Below are 19,031 nucleotides of genomic sequence, written 5' to 3'. Positions count from 1 at the left end.
AGCTCCACCCTTGACGCGGAGGGAGGCACGCCGGGGACTCCTGCAGAGACGCGGCAGGAGGTCAGAGGCCAACAGCCCAGCCCTGAGAAGGAAGCCCCTCGGAAGTGGGCACAGGATGGCCAGCCTCGGCTGCAGCCCCAGGCAGCCTTGGCTCAGGGTCTGCCCCACGGACTGGGCGAAGCAGCACCAAGCAGCTGCTGGCCTGAAGGAGGGGGCAGGAGCTTGGCAATCACACATCTTGGCTTGGCTAGCAAAACCGGCCGGGGCTTGTGAGCCCTGGTCAGTGCCCGATCTACTGCTGCTAGCAGGGTCCTTCCCGGGCAAGAGAGCAGACTGCTTGCGTACTCCTGCTCGGACTACTCTTTATTCTCATTTTATGATTGGACACATTGCTATACTGCCCCATACGCAAATCTCCAGGCGGTGTACAATTTCTAAAGAACAATGAGAACATTCAAAAGCCATTTAAACCATCTAAAAGATAGGGGACCACTCACTTCAAACGTCAAACCCATCAGCTAAAAGCCTGATTTAAACAGCGACGCCAAGAGCGGCATGGCATGGGCAGCGGGGCTCGAACGGCCCCAGAAGATGGCGGCAGGAGCAGCGGCCAGCAGTCCCAGCCCTGACCGGGCGGGCCTCCCGTGAACCAGCCAGCAAGGCCGGGCGAGAGGCTGGGAGAGCCACGGGCTGGGAGGGCCCCAAGAAGAAGCCTGGCGAGAGCCAGCCTGCTTGCAGGGAAGCTGCAGAGGCACAACCGGCTCACGCAGCCTGGGAGGGGGCCCAGAGCAAGCTGCGGCGGCTGGCCGGGGGGTCCTGGGGCTGCTCCTCTGACCTGGCCCGGCTCGCCAAGGCGACGACGCAGACACCGGCTTCAGAAAGCCCCACTTCCGGCCCCTGGCACTGCTGGGGAGCAAGCGCGCCACACCACTCCCTAAAGAAAAGCACACACTCCCTCCTGTCTTCAACGCCGGGGGTGTGCGTGTGTGTGTCAAACGGGGGTCCCCAGACATTGTGGGCCCGCACGCCTCTGCTGAAGCTGGGGATTAGAGGGCCCAGAGCTGGAGAACCCACCTACCCCCTTTAAAACAGAAGAACATTAAGTGCAGCTCTGCTGGATCAGACCGAGGGGGTTCTTCCAGGCCAGCAGCCCACTGTCGACACCTTTGGGAAGCCCCCAGGCAGGCCAGCCTTCTCCCGCTGCTGTTGCCCCCAGGCTTCTGGTACTCAGAGGTAAACTGCTTCTAACCATGGAGGCTCCATTTAGCAACAATAGCTAATAATCACTGAGTGGCCTCTCCACTCTAACACTTGCTTGCACTTACACACGCACACACTTGCTACTTACCTGGGTGACAATGACAGGGGACATGTCTTTCAAGTTCTGGATGTGGGAAAGCAAAGAGTCCCGTAGCGAGACGTGTGAGTCCGTCGGGAGCTCATAGAACGAGGTCTGGATCTTCATCTTCATGGTCTGGGCTGCAAAGTAGCAGGATTCTACATCCTGCCGGATCTGCAGCAAGTGATCGGAGATCTCCCAGGCGTGGACCTGCAGGGGGCAAAGTGGGAAGAGGCCATCAGGCCCAGGCAGGGGAGGGGGTCTCCACAAGCAGCGGCTAACTCCAGACTAGTGGGGCCCCCTGTCCAGTTCTCCCCAAAAGCCACAGTCAACAAGACAACGCAAAGATCTGCCCCTAGTGTGGATGCTGGGGGTACTTGCAGAAATTTAGGAACGAGAGTTTTCATCCGGGCACAGGTTTCCAGCCCTCAAGAGGACAGAGAAAGCCCAAGTACAACTTGCTGGTTGTGGGCCCGAAATGATTCAGCATCTTGGGACTTGCGAGCATCTGCAGGAGCTCCCAACCTCGAGGTCACTTCAGTGGTGGCCCCAAAGTGCAGCGGACCCCTCTTGCTCAGTGGGGAAGCATGTGCTTTGCGGTCAGAAGGGCCCAGGCTCAAGCCCGCCAGACTCCTGCCTGAAGCCTTGGAGAGCCACCGCCAGTCAGTGGAGACCAGGGGTTCTCAGCGTTGGCTCCCCAGCTGTTACTGGACTTCCACTCCCATAATCCCCAGTCCCTGTGGCCTTTGGCTGGGGATTAGGGGAGTTGAAGTCTATCAACATCCGGGGACCCAAGGCTGAGAACCCCTGGTGTAGACAACACTGAGCTAGGCGGACCCAGCATCTGACTTCCTAGGAGTCTACAAGAATGAAGAGCAGCTCCTCGGTTTCCAAGAAAGGAAGAGAGGGCACCAGAGAACATCACTGGTTGGGGCGGGGGGAGGAAGAACCCCCCTCCCCGTCCTGGGAACTAATGACCTTGGCCCTGGAGAACCAAGCCGCCTCCTCTCTGCAAACCCAGCTGGAAGTCTTGGAAGAAAGAGATTGAGTTTCTCACTGTGATGCGACCCTCCGGCCGGTTCTGTTGGGCCAAAGCGAGGCCGGCCTGCAGCCACAGAACATCCGGACCCAGAAAGAGCTGAAAGGCCAGGCCACTGCAGGGTAGCACAGCCTCACTATGTGCTGACCAGAGGACAAGACGATGGGCTTGGCCCCAGAACAGGATCCCCTGCAGAGAGCGCTTGGCGGGCAAGCCAGATGGGTGACTGAATGCAGTAGTGCTGGAAGCCAACCCAGGCCAGAATTGCCCAAGAGGGCGGGGGCCAGAGACCCTGCTTGGCATGCTGGCGGCCCTCGGTTCCATCCCTGGCAGCAGCTGAAGGACCTCAGGCAGCAAAGCCAGGGAAGACCCAGGGACCTTGGAGACCCCAGGCAGAGTAGACCAGGGTCTCCAACTGCAGCCCTCCAGCTCCCATCACCCAACTCAAGGGAAGCTGCCACATACTGAGTCAGACCCTTGGTCCACCTAGCTCAGTACTGTTGACACAGACTGGCAGTGGCTTCTCCAAGGTTGTAGGCAGGAATCTCTCTCAGCCCTGGCTTGGAGATGCCAGGCACACATCTTCTGCACGCAGGTGCTCTTCCCAGAGCGGCCCCATCCCCTCAGGGGAATATCTTATAGTGCTCACACATGTAGTCTCCCATTCAGATGCAAGCCAGGGCAGACCCTGCTTAGCAAAGGGGACAAGTCATGCTTGCTGCCACCAGACCAGACCAGACCAGACCAGCTCTCCTCCCAATGGCCAGTAGCAATAGCAATAGCAATAGCACTTACATTTATATACCGCTCTATAGCTGGAAGCTCTCTAAGCGGTTTACAATGATTTAGCATATTGCCCCCAACATTCTGGGTACTCATTTTACTGACCTCGGAAGGATGGAAGGCTGAGTCAACCTTGAGCCCCTGGTCAGGATCGAACTTGTAACCTTCTGGTTACAGGGCGGCAGTTTTACCACTGCGCCACCAGTAGCCAGGCATGAGGGGGGTTGGGGACCAACATCTGCAGGAGGAGAACTTTTTGAGAGCTGACAAAACAGGGCTGGCTGGACAATATATGGGAGGCCCCCTCCAAGGCTCCACTGCCGTACCAGACTGAGGCGGCCAAGGCAAGTCGTGAGGACAAGCAGCAGCGTGGCCGCTCAGGTGAGAGCAGAAGGCTGGCCTCTCCGCTGCGGGGAGCTCTCCCTTTCTTTGTGGCCCCAATTCCCCCCCACACACCCCGCCAGGGAACTGATCTGAAGACGCCCACTGCCCAGCACAGGGGCCAGAGGCAGATGCCTTGCAGGGCTCCCCTAGCCTCCCCGGCCCCAGCAGGGACGGGACGGGACGGGAGAGAGGCCTGCCAGAGGGGGGCTTGGGGGCCTGCTTCCACGCTCACGGCATTGCCCAGTCCAGGCACTCTCACCTGGCCAGGCTCAATGGAGACAGCTCCGCTCCAGGCTGCACTCCTGCTGCTGCCGCTGCTGCCGCTAAGCCCCCTTTCCCTCCCAGCTCCCAAAGAGAAACACGGCCAACCTGGGAAGGCGACCTGGCTCTTCCTCTGGAAGACACCCCCCCTGTGGCTGGGCCAGTGGCCCAGGCATGCAACGGACCACACGGGTGGCAAACTCCCCTCCCCAAGACCCACCCCCCCTCTCCATGATAGGGGCAGATATCAAGAGTTTACGCCTGCACGGGTGGGGGATTCCAGGGTGGGGTGCTTGGGAAACGTCCCCCTCCCGGACGGAGCACCTCCTGCTGTGCCCACCGATGAGGAGTCCCTGGAGGAGGAGGAGGGCGGCGTCTCCACTCCAGACTCACTGGGCCTGGGCCTCTTCCGCCAGACCCGTTCTGCACGTCTCGACTCGCCCGCCCAGCCTCCTGCTCCGGGGACAGCCCGGCTCCTGCCTTGCCCCCCCCCCCATGCCCGGGATGCAGTGAGATGGCAGGGCTCAATGGCTGCAGCCTCGGCGATCCCTGGCCGGCTCTTGCTCTCCCTGGCATTCCACGGGCCATTCCAAACTGGCCGGCAGCCGACTGTTGCAATGCCTGCCCCCCTCCGCCCCGGGATCCCTTCATCCGCCGCCGATCCCCAGCCTGCCAGAAACTTGCACAACTCCCGCCTGCTGAGGCGCCTGCAGCAAACATCCACCCACAAGGCCGTCCCCCCCCCCCTTCTGTTCTCCCCAACAGCAACGCCCCGCTTTGCGACACTCTCCTGCTGGCTCTGCCTTTCAGCATGACCCAGGGCAGAGGCAAGCATCGACACAGCCCCACTCAGGACCAGCGACAAGGATATCCTGTCCTCGGGGCAGACTACTCCTCCACCGGCGGCAACACAGTTGAGGAGCGGGCAACCCACACCCCCGGACAAGGGCCACCTTCCCCACAGTGGGACCCGCCTATAGGGCAAGGGCGGGCAAACTCTGCCCCCAGCTATTGCTCAACAACCACTGGAGGGCCAGGTTTGCCCACCCCTGCCCTAGAGGGGAAGGGCTCAGAGGTCAGAGGCAGAGCCCCGGCTTGCATGCAGAAGGTCCCCGGTTCCAGGCCAGGCAGCATCTTCAGGCCGGGCTGGGAAAGTCCCACCTGAAGCCCTGGAGAGCGGCGGTGGAGGCTGCCCAGCAGGACCACAGAAGCCAGGAGGGAGCGAAAGGGTCCCAGGCAGCTCCCGGTGGGGCCTGGGCAGCAGGCAACAGCAGGCGAGCAGGAGCAGCACCCGGCGAGGCTCTCTGAGGAGGCGGATCGCTCAGCTAGCGGACAGCAGGCAGCGCTACGGGCCCAAGAGGGGCTGTGGAGGCGGAAAGGGCACTCCAGGCAGAATCCGGGGGGGGGGGCCTGCTAAAAAGAGGGCTGGCTGCCTTGAAAGACACTTGCAGGAAGCACCAGGGAGAGCCAAGTCTGCAGAAGCTTCCTGGAGGGCTCCAGCTGAAATATGGATGAGTCCTCAGACAAACAGGCCTTGGGCTAGAAACCCCATCCCCAAAGTGCCGTCTGACTAGCCAAGGAGAAAAGCGACCGACTGAGGCGGCTGGCAGATCACACGCCGGCCGACCGACCCCGGAATGGTGTCTGCAAACCTCCAGAAAGCCGCCTGCCCGCCCCCCCGCCACGCCCCGGCTACTTCCTGGGGCCCAAAGGCCAAGATGGGGGGGGGGTCGCTGCCAACAGCAGCCTTGCCTGTCCCGCGGCTCCTTGGGAAGGGCCGGAGGCTGGCAGGCTGGGCCCCCAACTCCAGCCTCCACTGGATACAGCACAGAGCAGGGGGGACCACCCTGGAGGAGGGATCCTCCAGCTGCTGTGGGACTACAGCTCCCATCATCCCTAGCCACACTGTATTGGGGCTGAAGAGGATGGCAGCTGGAGAGCCTGAGGCTGGCCAACCCAGGAGAGACGGGACCCAGACGTGGCACAGGAGAGATGCCCACCTTGATGCCAAAGCAGCAGCCGGGGCGGAAGGAGGCGGCAAGTTGCCCCAGTGGCCCTTGGATACCAAGGGGGGAATGTCTGAGAAGGCCAATGGAGCTCCACCTGAGGAGGCCACAACCTCCTCCTTGTTCGGGGGAGACCTGAGGCAGGGGTTCTCCAGCGTGGGTCCCCAGGTGGAGCCCAACTACAACTTCCATCGTCCCTTGCCACAATGGCGGAAGACTGATGCTGGGAGTTGTAGTCCAACACCACCACCTTGGGACCCACGTTGGAGAGCCACTGGCACATGGCAGGCAGCTCCTTGCCCCAGGAAGCCAAGCAGGCAAGGAGCCACAGGGCAACCCAAGTGGCCTTACATAGGGACATCAGAAGCTGCCATATACCGAGTCAGACCCTTGGTCTATCTCGCTCAGTAGTCTTCACAGACTGGCAGCGGCTTCTCCCAGGTTGCAGGCCGGAGTCTCTCTCTGCCCTCTCTTGGAGATGCTGCCAGGGAGGGACCTTGGAGCCTAAATGTTCTTCCCAGAGCGGCTCCATCATCCCCTGAGGGGAATATCTTACGGTGCTCCCACATCAAGTCTCCCATTCAAATGCAACCAGGGCGGACCCTGCTTAGCTAAGGGGACCAGTCGTGCTTGCTCCCACCAGCGCTGCTCTCTTCCTCAGCCTTCGCCCGAGTCCAGCCGTGGCCCAGGTGGGCTGGTGGCAGCTCCCCACCTGCTCCCCGAGCCTGTCACTGGAGAGCCAAGAGCCCGCCCTCCCAGAGACTGGAGGGTCTCCCCAACTGCTCCCAGGTGACCTGGCAGGGAAGCTCTCCCAGCATTGGCCATGTGGGCTCCCCCCCCCGCCACTTTCAGGTCCCAAACCACAAAGGCAAGTGGGTGCAGCCAGTCGGGCCCCGTGTTCCGGAGCAGCGCCCTCCCCCTCCCTCTTCTGACTCACCCGAGCGGGCTGGCAAGGCACACCAAAGCCAGCCCAGCAAGGGGGGCCGTCCCTCTGGAGGCGTCTCAAATGAGCCAGCCTTTTGAGGGGCATCACTGCTTCTGGGGGCTTCCTGCATGTGGGCCGGCGTTTCCAGAAACAAGAGTGTCAAGAGGAAAGGGAACTCTCCGGAGTGCCGCAACCCCAGAGCCTCTGTCTTCACAGGACCCCGCCTGCCCAGCGCAGGGCCCAGAGAGCAACTGTGCCTCCCTCCCCACACATGGCCCCTTCCTGGATTGCAAAGAGCCTCATGGGGCTCCTCCCACTGCCTCTTGGGGTGGGGGAGAGGACATGAGGGGCTTCTTCTGGCCGTCCTTGCAAGCCGGCTCGCTTCTGAGCAGTGGCCTCTGCTCCAGATGCCCTCGGACCACGCATCAGGACGGAGGTTCTCAAACGTGCTTACCCAGCTGTTACTGGACGACAACTCCCATCGTCTCCAGTCACCGTAGCCAAAGGCCATGGTGGCTGGCCATTATAGGTGTTGAAGTCGAGCAACATCTGGGCTCCCAAGTTTGAAAACCTCTGCATTAGGACCCGGCAGAGCTGGAAGAACACCTCTGACTCATCCTGCCCAAGGATCAGTTTTCATTGAGGACGGCACACCTTTTTCTGGCCAATCCCACTCTAGATTGCGCCGGGGGGCAGCGGGGGGGGGGGGAGGTTCACATACCTGAAGGTACTTGTTAAATCCCTGCACACAGAAAACTACATGTCAGGATAAACCAGGTCCCTTCTTCCTGACACAACACTTTTTAAATATTCGTTGGTGCAAATCAAGGGATTAAGCAATGCAAGCCCCCAGACACAGGCCGGCCACCTCTGTATAAACTGGGCCCACGTGGTGTAGACAGAGATGCAAAGGCCTGCATGGGGGCGGGGGGGCAGGCAGCCACAGGAACCCATTTGTTCCCCGCTTTTTTCCAGGCTGCCACATCGCTCGTTGTCGAGCAGGCTCGCTGCGCCTGCCCAACACTGTTCCACTTGCAGGCATCAGGGCAGGCTGACAGCACCTTTCTGTTCCAACAGGCCTTTCGAGGCGTGCCCAACTCATCTGCTGCAGATCTCCCCCGCTCAACATGGTGGCTGCTTGACGATGGGCAAACGCCAATTGCTTTCGAGCAGATTTGGTTTCTACAGGCAAGGAGTTGTTGTTGTTGTGCGGAAGCCCTCGGACCCCCTCGGTCCAAGGGCTACAGGCCAAGGGGAGCTGTGACACCCAACGTGGGCGAGGGCGCAAACCAGCCTGCAGACTTCTCGGTGTCTTTCAGAAGCACAGGAAGGCCCAGCCTAGAGGCCCTTTGATTTTCCTTGCAGCAGATGCCTGGATGCTGGCTGTGCAGGAATTCAGACCCAGAGTGGCAATGGCGTCAGACATGCAAGTTGTCCCTTGTAGCACTCGGGTGTGGCGGGGGGGGGGGGGGACTAGCTCCCAATTCCTGCTCACGTGAGGCTTCTGAGGGCTGCAAAAGCCCAGACTGTAGGGCTGTTCTGCCTCCAGTCGATCTCACTGGATTTCTACCGAGCTGAGCTACGTCTGCCCATGTCAAGAGAACCTCACGTGGCTCACCCAGGGATGGCAGCCCGCCACACAGCAGGGAGCTCCAGCCCCCCTCTCTTACCCCTAGCCCTCCTCCACACATCCCTCCTCTCTCCCCAATCTCACTTTGCATTGATTCCCTGTTGATTTGCACACAGTCTGCCTCCTTTCCCAGTCCTGCCTGTGCCCTGATCTCTCCCCCCTCACACTCCCGTCTCCTGCTTTTCCTCTCCTTAGACTCCTTGGGTGCCAGAGCCTTCCTGAGAAGCAGGGCTGAGTTTGCAGGGGCTGCAATCGGTGGTGGCAGGGTCCCGTAGCCATGCCCAGCACTGCCCCCCCCCCTCGCACTGACACTCTGCCTCACCAGCCTACCTGTCCAGGAAAGGGGGCGGGTGCAGCAGTGGGTGGCAGTGCCAAGCCACGACTCTCCCCTCCCAGCCTCCTCTTAGTGAAGGGGGGGGGGAGCACAGATCTTCCTCGCCTTCAGATGGTGAGAGGAGGAGCTGCTGCTGCTGCGATGCCATTCCCCAAGCAGGGGGAGAAGCCACCCCCAAGCCTCTTGGCTACAGCTCTTCCTCCTCCTAGAGGGTCCTGCTTTCGCTCAGAGAGGAAGTTTCTTTGCCGAGAAGGGGAGGGCAGAAGGTGCCCCATTGCAGATGGGGAAGTGGCGGGAGGAAGGGGGCAGGGCGGGAAACTCACAGCCTCACCTGGCACCCCCACCGTGGGCCCTGGGGCCTGACATGTTGGGTATGGGCCCCTGAACCTAAGGTGAAGCAGGCCTTCTCAGGACAGCTTCCAGTGGGAGGGCAGGCCTTTGCAAGAGATGAAGCAGCAACGAAAACCATGACTGCGGGGATAAGCAGAGGGCCCTTCCGTTCCTGGAGAAAGGCCTCTTCAGAGTGGGACAGAGCACTGCCCCGGGCCAGAGGGGCCCCTCAAAAGCAGGGCCCCTTCAGGTCTCTCCTGCCTCTCCCTGCTGCCCTCCCAGCCGGCTCCCAAGTGGAGCACATGTTCTGCACCCCTGGAGCACACGCTCCGGTCACCAACGAAACCAGATCTCCTGCACACACCCCCCCAAAGATTAGAGCACTAAGGCCAGACTGAACGGCGTGGATGGAGCTCAGGCCTGGGAACAGAATGGAATTTCATCCGTCCAAGCTGCTTGTGTTTGTGCGCGAAGGCCGCTCTCACGCCTCCACGGGCTGCAGAAAAGGGCCGTGTCCACAGGTGGGCCCGCTTGGTTTTGTTTTGAAACTCCAGGCGTGCTCGGAGCACACGCGGGAAAGGGCACTGGCCGCTGCTGGGAAGCAAAGCCGGGAAGCAAGGAGGCAGAGTTCAGCCGACGAGCCCGAAGGGTGTCTTGTTTCCCTATAAATGGAAACAGGATCCCTCAAGTAGGTCAGTACCCTCGCCAACCATCAAAGGGGAACTTTGCAGAGGAGCGGCTTGCTCAGGTCCCTTGGAAGTGGCTCGGGGCAGAAGTCGGACTCGGAGGAGAAGGCAGCAAAGTGGGGACACTGAAGACCAGGGCTCTCAGACGTGGGTCCCCAGCTGTTGTTGGACTGCAGTTCCCATCACTCCCAGCCACAATGGCCAAAGGCCGGGGATGACGAAAGTTGCAGTCCTCAACAGCTGGAGTCCCACACTTGAGAACCCCTGCAGCAGAGGATGCTGACGCTTCAAAACCCAGGGCAGACCAGACAGAACAAGATCCACTCTCTGTTCCAGGGTTCCAGTCATCCCCTGATCACCAGCCTGGCCCTCTGGCTCCAACGTGCCCTTCTGTTCCTGGGTCCTGAGCCAGTGCTGCCCCAGGAAGAGAAAACTGATCCAACCAAGTGCACAGCAGGCACTGGATGAAACGATTAACTGTGCCCCGAGGTAAACAGCTTTCCAGCAGACAGCCAGGGAGATTCAACAGACCCGCCGGGGACAGGGACATTTCGTGACAGGGGAGTCTAACGCAAGAGATGGACAAGAGACAACACAGAATATGCTAACGCAGCCAAAGCATCATCTCCAATATTCAGAGGTGGAGCTGCAAGACTTGCTGGGTTTTAGCAGGAAAGCATTAGCAGCACTCCGAGGATGGTGGAAGAATCCTGCATTCAAGGTGCAACAGCAGCAACAGAAAAAGTTCCAAATCTGCAGCAGGAAACCTGGGGCTCTACAGATGCTGGACTACACCTCCCATCACCCCTAGCTGCATGGTGGCTGGGGATGGCGAGAGCTATAGTCCAACATCAGGAGAGTCTCAGGTGGACCACACTTGATCTAAATGCAGATGTTATTTATTGAGGGGGTTGGATTTTGGAGCCCAGAAAGCACTGGACTTTGATCTGGGAGACCAAGGGCAGTCACGGAGACCAAGGGTCTCTTCACCTCCCTTCCCTATCCAGACAACAGGAATAATAAGGACCAGTGTTCCCAAATGTTGTTGGCTACAACTCCCATAATCCCCATCCAAAAGCTGGGAATCTCTCTGACAGGGAACTCTGATAAAGAACGTCGTCCCCCCACCACCCCCTTCTCACAGGGTGGTTGTGGAGAGGAGGACATCTCACCTGCCAGGCTAGGATGGACCAGCAGCACACTTTGCTGGGCACTCTCTGCAGGTAGTGCCAAATGGGACTCGCCACCAAGGAGGGAGGGCAGCCACGCCTGCGCTGCGAGGGCCTGCAGCACCAGGAGGCCCAGAGGCAGGCCGTTCGCCACCGACAGGCCTCTTCCTCAGACGGGCTGGTGACACTCACAGCTATCACAACTTTTCATGGCCAGCGTGGTGTAGTGGTTAGAGTGCTGGACTAGGACCGGGCAGACCCGAGTTCAAATCCCCATTCAGCCATGAGACTAGCTGGGTGACTCTGGGCCAGTCACTTCTCTCTCAGCCTAGCCTACTTCACAGGGTTGTTGTGAGGAGAAACTCAAGTATGTAGTACACCGCTCTGGGCTCCTTGGAGGAAGAGCGGGATATACATGTAAAAATAAAATATAAATAAAAAATAAATAAATTTTATGGCAAGGCCTTCCAGGGGTCAGCACTTCATGGAAGAAAAGGAGGGTTGCAAAAAGCCTGTATGCAAAAGAAGCACTACAGATGTAAATAAAAACCCACACAGTGCAGGACCGAGAGGCCTCCATGTGCGGCGGCAGCCAGCCTCTGGTTCCCCTCTGGGGCCACACTCCCCTCCATGCTCCAGCCTGGGAGCACTTATCCTGCCTCCCCTCAATCACGAGGAGAGCCCATGAGCAAGGGGAAGGCGAGAAAGCCGCCACCAGGCTCCTGCTTGGCGAGAAGAGATTCCTGTGCTTCAGGCCCTGCAGTCAGAAAGCCACAATCCATGTCAGCGTCTTTAGATTGCCACACCATTGCTATTGCAAGGGATTGAGTCACAACTCTGTATTTCCCTCGCCTTCCCCACCCCCTAAGCACCTGGGGCGATGGGACAGGCGGAGAAGGATCCGCTTCCAGGACATCGGCATGGGACTCAAGCAACACAAGAGACTAACCTGCTGGGCCAGCAGCCTACTTCTCACTGTAGCCAACCAGATGACCCAGGAAGCAAAGGCCTTCCCCCACGGCGGCTCTTCCACATTGCCCTTCAACCTGGGGGCCCCACACTGTGGGCTAGAAGGCTCATCCCTAATCCCTTTTCGGCAAGCGAAGAGGCATGCGGGAGCAGGATACCCACTTGACCAGTGAACCCACAGCTTCCAGGCTGAACAATGCAGACTTGATTTATTCCTCCATTCAAAGCCAGCCACTTCCAGTTAAGCAATCTCAGATATCAGGCCTAGGAAATTCTTCCACCCAAAAAGCCAGTATTGCAACTGGTTGATACAACTCGGGGCTAGAAGAAGTGCTTTTTCTGACTCAGCAGAACCCTTTCAAAAGCAGCCACCACCACCACAAAACCAGGCCTGGAGATTCAACATCCTCAGCCCAGACAAGACTTTACAGAGTTAAAATCTTTTCCTACTGCTACTTATCTTTCCTTCAGTGACCCTGGTAAGAGAGCACTCTCCCCCCCCCCTTTTGGAAAAATCTCAGGTATCTGATTGGCCGTGCTCTGAAAAATTTAAGCCTGGCTCCTACAAACGGATTGTATTTTCTCAGGTCTCTAAAACAGCTGGCTCCTGAAAAGTGCAAAATTTTTCCCTAGGCCTAATTTTAGGTATTTTAGAATTGCTCTCAGCCACAGGGATGAGAGACTTGTTTGTAAAATGGGAGCCGAGAACCTCAGAATGCCCAGTTCCATGAAGGATGCATTTGTAGGACGAATCTACAGACACTGGATGAAGGAGGCTCTTGCCTACTAAACCTCATGCCACAACACATCTGCTAGTTGCTCCGGTACCATTAGACAATGTTATTTTCATAGGAGACAGCACCCGTCAAACCTCTGGGAGAATTCAGTCGACATTATTTCCACTCCTCTTTGCAAAAGGGAAGTCTGAGCAGGCCTCAAATATCTGGTCACATGTTATTTGGATCAAGGGGCAATCTTGGAATTGGAGCTCAAGATCCCCAGAGCACATCCTTGGTACTCAGAGTGAGCATGAGAGAGAGAGAGAGAGAGCGCAAGTGCAGGAGTTTTCCAAAAAGAGAAACTCAGACGCAGGTAATCTAACACACACACTCACCTCCCCTCTGAAACAGACAGATTTGACCTTACTTGTTATGCAAAGGAAAGCCTGCAGGAAAAAGATCAAGAGGGAAGAAGGAGGGATGGATGGATGGATGACCTGAAAGAATGGCTAGAAAGGGACACAGAAGATACCATCCACGACTCTAGGGTCCGCAATCTATGGTTTTTGCTGGCCGTCAACCCTCCAATCAGAGAAGGCACATGAAGAGAGGAGAGAGAGTCATGCAGCCATTTGGAGAGTGTTTTATGTGGCCATTGGGATTGGAAACTGGCAGTCCCTGGGTCAAATCCAGCCCCAGGAGCTATGCAACTGGCCCTGTGGTGGCCAGAATGCCAGGTGGCTAGAGGACTAGGAAGAGGCTCTTGCCCATGGCACTTGCTGGACAGGTACTGGTAAGGGGAGCAGCGTTCCCTGTAATAGAAATCCCAGGTGATGCTGACTACAACTCCCAGGATCTTCAGCTGCAAAGGCCTTTGGCCAGGAATGCTGGGAATTATAGTCAACAATATCTGGGATTCCCAGTGTTACAGGGAACGCTGAAGGGGAGTGCTCTGGTCCATCATCCCTACTCAGAGTAGCCCTCCAGTAAAAGTAGCTGCTGACCCGGGTCTTAGTAGCCTTATATTCACAACAACCTCGGAAGGTAGATCACTCATTCCATATTGTATTTCAAATAATTGCCAACACAGTGAGATAGTAAGAACAAGTCCATGGCAGAGGCTGGACTTGAAGCTGCCTGTTTCTCATTTATCTTCTGAGCAGTGTTCCCTCTAACAGGGATTCCCAGATGCGGTTGACTACAACTCCTATAATCCTCAAGCAAAAGCCATTCAAGCTGGGTGTTCTGAGAGCTGTAGTCAACAACATCTGGGAATCCCTGTTGGAGAGAACACTCAGCCTGTGTGTGGCTTCCAACAGACACACTCTGCCAATCTAGAGTAGCATAGTGAACCTACCTTACTACCACCAAAGGTACTGTACCAAGAAGCACATTCCCCCTAGGCAAAGCGCTCCCAATTCCCATTGGACAATCAAGAGGGATGCAGCAGTTTAAACTATACATGTTATCAGTTGCATTCATACTATAAGTAACAAGAACAATCCCAGCTCAGTCAGTCTGACGTTTCCTTGTCCTCTGCTGAACTGGTACCTGCTCCACACAACAGCCACTTACAGCTCCACCAGGCCCGAAAGGGGAGGCAAAGTACCCAAAAATAAGCTCACCTTATCACACATACCACACACAAAATAATTTTCAGAACTGGGCAAGAATGCAGACTTGGTATTTTATTTATCTGAGCTTCCTTCTGCTCATGCGTCACGAGGCCCACACCAAATAAGGGAGGCTGGCGCTTCCAGCCTTCAAGGAGGTCTGGGCTTCTGAGCAGGGTGGTGCAGGCATTCAGAGGCAGCCGTAGAGTTTCAATGGCAAAGCACTCGAAGAAGCGATCTCCATACAAACAAGCCCCTTGGCAAGATAATCCAGGCATGCAAGCTGATGGCTGGAAGGCATTCCGGAAATTACGTCTCCCCCTGGCGTCACAACCCAGAGCAGCTGGACAGAAACTCATCCCAGCAAAGTTACAGATAAGAGTCCCCCAGGGTGGGGGCCAAGAGGGACGACTCCACAACTCCTGGATTGCCACCTCAACAGCAAAACATGACAAAAGAGAACCTCTGCATCATGAGAGGGCTGACTGGTCAAGCTGCACAGCTTACAACAAAGCGCCTGTGTTGCTTCTGAAGCTGAGAAGTATTTTGAGATAAATACCTGACCTAACTTAACACTGTGATTCAGTTTTAATGTTTCAGGCACGGCATGATCTGACAGCACACGCATACACTTGCACAGCTCTGCACGAATCTGCACCATACTATCTCATACTATCTGCACCATATTTATCTCAAAATATGTTAAAATAAATAAAATAAATAAGTACTGAATGCTGAAGAATCTCACACCATGCCAATAGATCTGCCCGATCTAAATACAATGCTGTCTACATCTTCAACTCTTCAGAACACACACTTCTGCAAAAGCTCATTTAAAAATGAGCTCCCCCTTCAGCATAGGATGGCGATGACACACGCCCGCCCCCCCCCCCCCGCTTTCTAAGCATACAATCAAGAGAAATGTGCTGCCTGAAACTTCTGTCACGCCAAAGTCACAGCAGCCGCACTCCCGGAGGAATGAGTTACTCACCTCCAGAAGAAGCCTCTGGGCCAATTTGTACCGCACCCATGTGGCTGCTGCAGCCCCTGAGGCTCCCAGCAGAGAAGCAGTCCCCTGACCAGGACAGTGGGGCATAGGAGAGACACCCCTTGGACCCCAACCCCACGGAGAAGCCACGGCTCAGGCATGCCTGACATAGGACCTCATCACAAGGCCTGACGCCGTGCAAACTGATCTGAGCAGCCAACAGCAATTCCACCCCACATGCTCCAAAGCAGCCAGCCCCATCCCGAGCCAACCTCAAGGCTACAACTATTTTCTATAGCACCCCACAACCTCAAATCCCCCCTTTCCACCATAAAGGCCCACTCACTGCAGCTTTCCACAGTCCCCAACCCCATGCTCATGTTCATTCTCCCCCCCCCCCGCTCTCACTACTCAGCACAGCTCTCTCCACACCGATCTCCCTTCCAGATCCTCTCCTCTCCCTTTTTGTTCTCCCCTTGAAAAACCTTCACCAGTGCTGGGCCGGACCCTTGCACCCACTTCCCCGCCCAGCAGCGCACTCCTCCGGCCCCTTTCACTGTATATTCAGCTCCTCAAGCCTCCCTTCTCCTCCTCTGCCTCCTGCTGAACTGCAGGCCTCCAACTCCACCCCACACCCTGCTTCCTGTCCCCACCCGCCCCATTCATCATGCTCATGTGCCCTGCTCTTAATCTGCACCTCTTCTTTGACACATGGATGTCAGAAGCTGCCTTGCACCAAGTCCAACCACTAGTCCACCCAGCCCAATGCGGCCCACTCCAACTGGCAGCACCTCTCCGGGACCTCAGCCCTGCAGCCTGTGAGTCTTTCAAGGAGAGAAGCTGGAGGCTGAACCTGGGCCCCCCTGCATGCATAGCAGGGCCCCCAACTTGGGCCTTCTCAACACACACCAAGTTCACTTCTAAAGTGAACTGGCCCATGGTCCATCTGGTCTCCCCGGAGTCACAGGCCGAGAGGGGTCTTGCCCACTTATATAACCAAGGTGGTTTTAACTGGAGATCCGGGGTGGGGGTCATAGGTAGGCCCTTCCCCGACAGTCCTTCCCTCCAGGAGGCTCTTTGCCGCCCAGCTTCTGATGCCTTTCGAACCGGAAACCTTTGGCATGCCAAGCAAATGCCCAGCCACCACGTGACAGCCCCTTAGCACCCCCCCCACCCCAACACTCTTCCCTGTCCACCCCCACCCCACCACACACTGCTTGTTGTTTGAAATGTTTATTTTCTGCCCCTCCAGTACAGTGCTGCTCCAGGCGCCCGCAACAGTAAAGGTAACATAAAATTCAAAACAAAAAACTAACAGAACCAAGTGTAGAATGAAATCAGTTCAAACACGCCCAATTAAAAACCCACCAGATGACAGCCAAAAAACTTTGCAGCGCCTTTCTAAACAGATGGCCTTTCCTAAAGCCCCGAAGGGAGGGAGACAAAAGCCCTTCCAAGAGGACTTTACAGCCCTTCAGCGCCCGAGGCCAGGAGAAATCCCCAGCATCACGAGGAAGCCCCGACCGTGACCTTTACGGCTGGCCTTTCGGTTAACGAGTTCCAGAGTTTACACGGGGATTTTAAGCGGATCCAGTCGTTTTAACGCTTGTTTAGGGTTGGCTCTTTCAAATGGCTCTGAGTGCACCGGCCGCCCAGCGCTGTACAGACGGGGCGGTTTAGAAATCCGCCCAAATAAACCCTTTGCCACCCAGATCCCCTCAAGCAGGGAGGAGCCCTTATTTCTGCTTCCCGGCAGGCGGGCCATTCGTCAGGTCGAGCTCAGGCGCCCGCTCTGTCAGCCGCCCCGCCCGAGAGCCGCGCTGCCTGCGGGCTGGCCGTCCGGTAGAGCGGCGCGGCTCTCGGGCGGGGCGGGTGAGAGGGGCTTCCCCGCCAAACCCCCATAGCCGCCGCCGCCCCCCCCACCCGGCCTTCCTCCTCCTCCTCACCGATCTCTGGAGCTCCCCGAGCCAGAGGCTGGCGCGCTCCTTCCCGCTGGGGTCCGGGTCGTGGTAGAGCGCCTGTACGGCCTGGTAGACCAGCTGCAGGCTCGGCTTCCCGCCGCCGCCGCCGCCGCCGCCGCTGCCTCCGCTAGTGCCGCCGCCGCCGCCAGGCCCTGGGCAGCCGCCGTCCCCGCCGGGATCCATCCTGCCGCCGCCGCCGCCTCCTCCACCAACGCCGCCTCCTCCTCAGGCCTCCGAGGCCATCGATGCCGGGCGGCGCCTCCGCCGAGTCCGTTACCGGGAAGGAAGCGAGCCAGGCAAGCGGGGTGGGGGAGGGAGGGAGGGAGGAGAGGGAGGCCGGTGTCTCCCGGAGAACGCTCCCCGCGGAAACAACGCCCGCGCGCACAAGGTTCCGGCCGCGTCGGCGCCACGCGCGACCCGCGGCAGGCCCGCCGCCACGCCACTCGGCCGGCCCGCGAGGGGAACAGCCGCCGCCGTCCTTCGCCCGCCCGCGAGCTCGCTCCGTGCGCTCCCGCCCGGAACCGACGGACACCGACGACGCACTTCCGGCCGGGCGCCGGGTGTCGCCTCCAACGGCGTCCGGGCGGCACCACGCGCCTTCCCGGAAGTGGCCGCCCTGAGCTGGGAGGCGGGAAGGGCTGCCCGGCGGCGGCGGCTGCTCCTCCTCCTCCTTCTCTGCTGCCGGGTCCCGGTGCGAGGAGCAGGAGGGCGGTGGCGGTGCTGGTGGCTGGGCCCGGCGTTCGGACCTCTTCTCCGCCTGCTGCTTCCTAAGCGCGCTGGAAACCCGAAGCAGCCCCCAAATGGCCTTGAAGGCGCGGAGAGCGCACTGAAGCGGCCCGAAGGGCGCTTTGGCTTCTGCTTTCTTTTCCTTGAGTCGTGAAACACAAGATCTCTAATCAGTTGCGTTTCTTAGTGCAAGGGCTGGAAGAGGGAGCACCTGTCCGCTTGTGCCCCCCCCCCGCCAAAAAAAGTGGGCGTCTGTGAAAGGCTTGCCTTTTTAACTCGGTTTTCATTCGTGTGCATGGTGCACTTTGCGTCTGGCAAGTCTAAAGTGTTTTAAGCAGCTGCCTAGCAGGCAGGAATTCTGCAGGTGCAGCCCCCAGCGCTGTTATCTCCATGCCAGAGAAAGCTGCACCTGTTGGATTTGTATGCCACATGTACGGCTGCTAAAAAGCACAGGAAAAACAAGAGAAGGTGGTTTTGTATATGGGGAAATCTGAATTCTGCATTGTATCAATGGGCCCAAAATCAGGCCAATTTAAGCCTACATATGGCCCATCAATTACAGTTGTGACTATTTAAGCACCTTTTACACCTCATTGCTTAAGTGTGGGTGAGTTGTCAACTCCTAATTTTGGTGTATTTTATTTAGTTTTACTTCAGCATCGCATTTTGTGTTATCTAGCCAGGGGGATAATAAATCTAAATGGACTTGTGTTGCTTTTTAAAGTCTGGTTTCATTTTTTTTTAATGTTTTCGGTTTTAGCAGTCTGCAGATCCCATTGAGATTTTTGCAGGCTACTCTTATGCATGTTTATTTCAATCAGTCCTACTTTTAGAAGTAAGACCTACTGAGTGGAATGATATGCTATATTGAGGATTGCATCTTTGCTCCGCTGGACTGAGGTCACAGTTCTTCTCTATATCTATGATTAGAGGGGAGAGAAGTAGCAGGAAAGGGTTGTGATTGAATGCAACAAAAATTCAGGACCAAAGAGAACTTTCAAGCACAGGTGAGCTCCAAGATCTCTTTTCTTCAAACATTAGCTGAGGTTGCCGGTTTGAATCCCCACTGGTATGTTTCCCCGACTATGGGAAACACCTATATTGGGCAGCAGCAATAAAAGAAGGTGCTGAAAGGCATCATCTCACATTGTGCTGCAGAAGGCAATGGT

General features: G+C 57.4%; 1 protein-coding gene across 2 annotated transcripts in view; it reads right to left on the bottom strand.

The window, feature by feature from the left end:
• Nucleotides 1-17,667, bottom strand: part of TNPO3 (transportin 3) — a 47,316-nt gene extending 29,649 nt beyond the window's left edge. The window contains exons 1-2 of one of the 2 annotated variants that reach the window (XM_053254312.1): nucleotides 17,122-17,667; nucleotides 1,349-1,549 (exon numbers count right to left, since the gene is read on the bottom strand). In XM_053254312.1, coding sequence (XP_053110287.1) covers nucleotides 1,349-1,549; nucleotides 17,122-17,319 — 399 coding nt within the window. In that variant the 5' untranslated portion in view covers nucleotides 17,320-17,667. The remainder of the gene's footprint in view (nucleotides 1-1,348; nucleotides 1,550-17,121) is intronic. The other variant, XM_053254311.1, reaches the window with a different exon arrangement.
• Between the last annotated feature and the right edge of the window lie 1,364 nt (nucleotides 17,668-19,031).

Source organism: Hemicordylus capensis, chromosome 5, assembly GCF_027244095.1.
Source record: "Hemicordylus capensis ecotype Gifberg chromosome 5, rHemCap1.1.pri, whole genome shotgun sequence".
NCBI classification, from domain to species: Eukaryota; Metazoa; Chordata; class Lepidosauria; order Squamata; family Cordylidae; genus Hemicordylus; species Hemicordylus capensis.
The sequence above is the reverse complement of the archived record's forward strand: the minus strand, read 5'-3'. Positions and strand labels throughout refer to the sequence as shown.